At 54.9% G+C, this 3140-nt stretch overlaps 2 protein-coding genes across 2 annotated transcripts; both read left to right on the top strand.

Annotated features, from left to right (window-relative positions):
- Positions 1–9: 9 nt before the first annotated feature.
- Positions 10–573, top strand: H257_12939 (hypothetical protein; the record flags this gene model as incomplete). The annotated part of the gene is made up of 1 exon (XM_009840340.1): positions 10–573. One exon carries the CDS (start codon positions 10–12, stop codon positions 571–573), a length of 564 nt encoding a protein of 187 aa, XP_009838642.1.
- A 1079-nt stretch (positions 574–1652) lies between these two features.
- H257_12938 (hypothetical protein) lies at positions 1653–2483 on the top strand (the record flags this gene model as incomplete). The annotated part of the gene is made up of 1 exon (XM_009840339.1): positions 1653–2483. The coding sequence occupies one exon, from the start codon at positions 1653–1655 to the stop codon at positions 2481–2483; it is 831 nt and encodes a 276-aa protein (XP_009838641.1).
- Between the last annotated feature and the right edge of the window lie 657 nt (positions 2484–3140).

The raw sequence follows: 3140 nt of genomic DNA, 5'->3' as shown, positions 1-3140 counted from the left end.
ACCCACTCGATGGGCAACGTCATTGCCTCCGGGGCAATCGCATCCAACGTGTGTACGTTCTCGAACGACGTGACGTGGGTGTCGCTGGCGTCCCCCCAACAAGGCAGCCAAGCCGTGAACCTCTTGCAACAGCAATGTCGCGACGGAGGCTGGAGCAATATCCTCAAAGTGCCGCTGTCGTGGGCCGGCTACTGTCCTCCCGCTCACGCGTACCTTTCCCTGCGGCATCAATCAACCGTGAACCGTGACAAGCAAGCCGCGTTTGTTGCAGGCCAATGGGCCAGACGCGAGTATGTGTCGCATGCAGCTTGTGGCGTGAGTGGCTTTGGTCTGAAGTCGATCTATTCGGAGCCGTTGGCCCTTGTGGACAAAATGGCGAAGCATGCCAGTGCCAGCGATGGCCTCGTGGATTTCAACAGCTGCTCCGTGGGACTGAACACCAACGATTTTGGAGGGACTTCGAGCCAGCACTATGTAGGGCCATTTAACCATGCCGACTTGTCCTTCCGCACGGGTGATGGCTGGTGGGGGGACAATCGCAAACCGCTCAAGTGGTTCCAGTGTCTGTTGTAAACTACAACAGACACGTGTTTATCGCTAATTGAAAGCAAACTTGTTCATGCTTAATCACAGTCATACTGTACAGTAGTCACAAGTGGGCTTCGGCAAAGGTAAGGTAAATTACCTTTTACCCTCTGGTAAAGGGTACTTCAGGTAACAACGGGTAGCATTGTGTCAGGCCTAAGGGCCTCTTCAAAGTACCGTCGTTATTTTAACCCAAAACTCGACGAAAAATCGAAATGTCGATGATTTATCAAAATTTGATCGTGTGTCAGTCGTGCTTTCTCCTACCACGTGATTGGCTAATGGGTATTTTGTTGTGTTTTGACCCGTCGTGTTTCCCTCATTTTCATGCACACGGATTGGACATTTTTCAGCATGTTTTGTCCAATCCAAAGTGTCTATTACTTAAATACAAAGCTTCATATAAAGAATGATGTGCTTGGGCACCAGAGAAATGGGCCGCAAGATGTGGCCGCCGCACACCCAGGTCCAAGCGTAAGCACAGAAGTACACGAGCTGTAACCGTGCCCATCATCCGGTTATTAACCGGATGACTAGTCGACACCTCTTCAGTCCAAGGTGTCTCTTCAGTCCAAGGTGTATCTTCGTGCACCAACAAGTCATCTTGCTCTAACAAGGTGTTCCCCCGACGATACACCAATGGTTGGTTGCGCGTAGCTTAGTGATAGCGTAGTAGTCTTAACGCTATCAATTCATTCTCGATTCTACCATCTCCTGCGTCTTCCTCTGCGCACGCTCACACCTGGTAGCACTCCACGTTCGTCCAGTCGACCAACATTATGTCCTCCACCAACACTGCAGCCCACCAGGCGGTCCTCGCCCTTTTGCCTCGCGGTTTTGCCGACAACGATACCGCGCTACTCCTTGGCGGGATGACTGCCGATAACCAAACTCGCCTTGTGGAAGGCATCGGTAGCACGATTGATCTCTCGGTTGCCGAAGCTACGGCTGCCCAGAAGGCATTGGAAGAACAAGTCGCTTAGATGTCTTCGCACGGGCGAAACCTTGAAAACTCTCTTCGCATCGCTCGCGAGAAAATCGCGACTCTCGAAGACCAAGGCTCTACCATGACATTCCATGGTCGAACCCTCCAAGATTCTCTGCGAATCGCCTACGACGAGATCGTGCGCCTCACGCGCGCTTCAGAGTCAGAAACACCATCGACTTCTCGCCTGAAGTCGATCAAGCTGGATGTGGCCAAATTCGGCGGAGCGGAGTCGGTCAAACTCCTCCGCTGGCTTTTACAAGTCAGCACTGCTGCTGACGCTCAGCGTATCTCCGATGATGCCACCCGCATAGCTTTCGCGATGTCGCATTTGAAGGGTCGTGCGGAGGATATGGCGTTCTCCAAACGCTTGACGGACCGCCACTGCTTCCCATATTTCGCGGTCTTCGAGACCGAACTCAAGGCGATGTTCCTGCCACCCAACAGCGATTTTCGGTATCGCTCGCAATATCTGGCTTGCAAGCAAGGGAAACGCTCCCTTCAGGAATTCATCCACGATCTTCGCTTCCTGGCTGCGAACATTAACGATGAAGAGTCACTCCCGGAATCCCTACGGGAGACCGTTTTCATGGACGGTCTCAATCAAGGCCCGGCGCGCACACAGTTGTTTCGCGCCTACCCGGACACCTTTGAAGAAGCCGTCCGAATCGCGCTTTCGGAAACATTTTGCTCCTCCTTCGCGCACGCACGCGCGGCGTCCTCAGACATGGATGTCTCCATGCTGGCCCAGGCATCAGACGACCGCACGTGTTTCAATTGCGGTCGCCCGGGACATTTCTCCCGCCCATGCCCGACCCCTCGCCGTTGTAGCATCAACCGCCCCACCCTCGCACGGTTCCTCCCGTACCGCGCCCGATACCCCTTCGCGTCGCCCTTCGAGCGGTCCACCTAACTGCTTCAATTGTGAACGCCATGGTGGCTCACGCCCACCATTCCGCCCCGCTCCGAGCTCGAGTGCGGCGGGAAACGGTCGCTCCCAGTAGGCGCGAGGCGAACTACTGGGGACGCCCTAGGTCCTTTGGAGGTGTGTGGCGCGCTGACACACTCTAAGGACCTAGCCTCGGACACAGACCTTCTTCTGTGTCGTCTTGGGCTCCAACCCAACAAGATGATTTGTTTGGAACTTGTCGTGCCTGGCTTCTCGGCCAGGCTCTCTGCTTTAATCGATTGTTGGGCGTCGAACAACTACGCCAGCCGCTCCACTCTCTGTCGCTTCAACCGCTTACCCTCTTCGGATCCCTCCGACAGAGTTCGCGTCAAGATGGCCGACGGCCACACTGCGTCTCAACCACGCATAATCGTCGACGTTTCCATCACCTTCGACGGTTTCGACTCGACCGAACCGTTCTATGTTATCGACCTCGATGAGAGATGGGATCTCATCATCGGGATGTCCTGGCTGGAGTCCCACCAGCCATGGATCGACTGGAAGGCCAAATCCGTGCACAAGGTTACTTGGCTCAACGCGAGCCAACCTTGGATTCATCGGCGGGCTGCCGATCGCCTTCCCCCGTCCACCACCAAACCACTTGGTCCTCCCCTAGAGGCG

This window comes from Aphanomyces astaci (assembly GCF_000520075.1).
Source record: "Aphanomyces astaci strain APO3 unplaced genomic scaffold supercont1.44, whole genome shotgun sequence".
NCBI lineage: Eukaryota > Oomycota > Saprolegniomycetes > Saprolegniales > Verrucalvaceae > Aphanomyces > Aphanomyces astaci.
The sequence above is the reverse complement of the archived record's forward strand: the minus strand, read 5'-3'. Positions and strand labels throughout refer to the sequence as shown.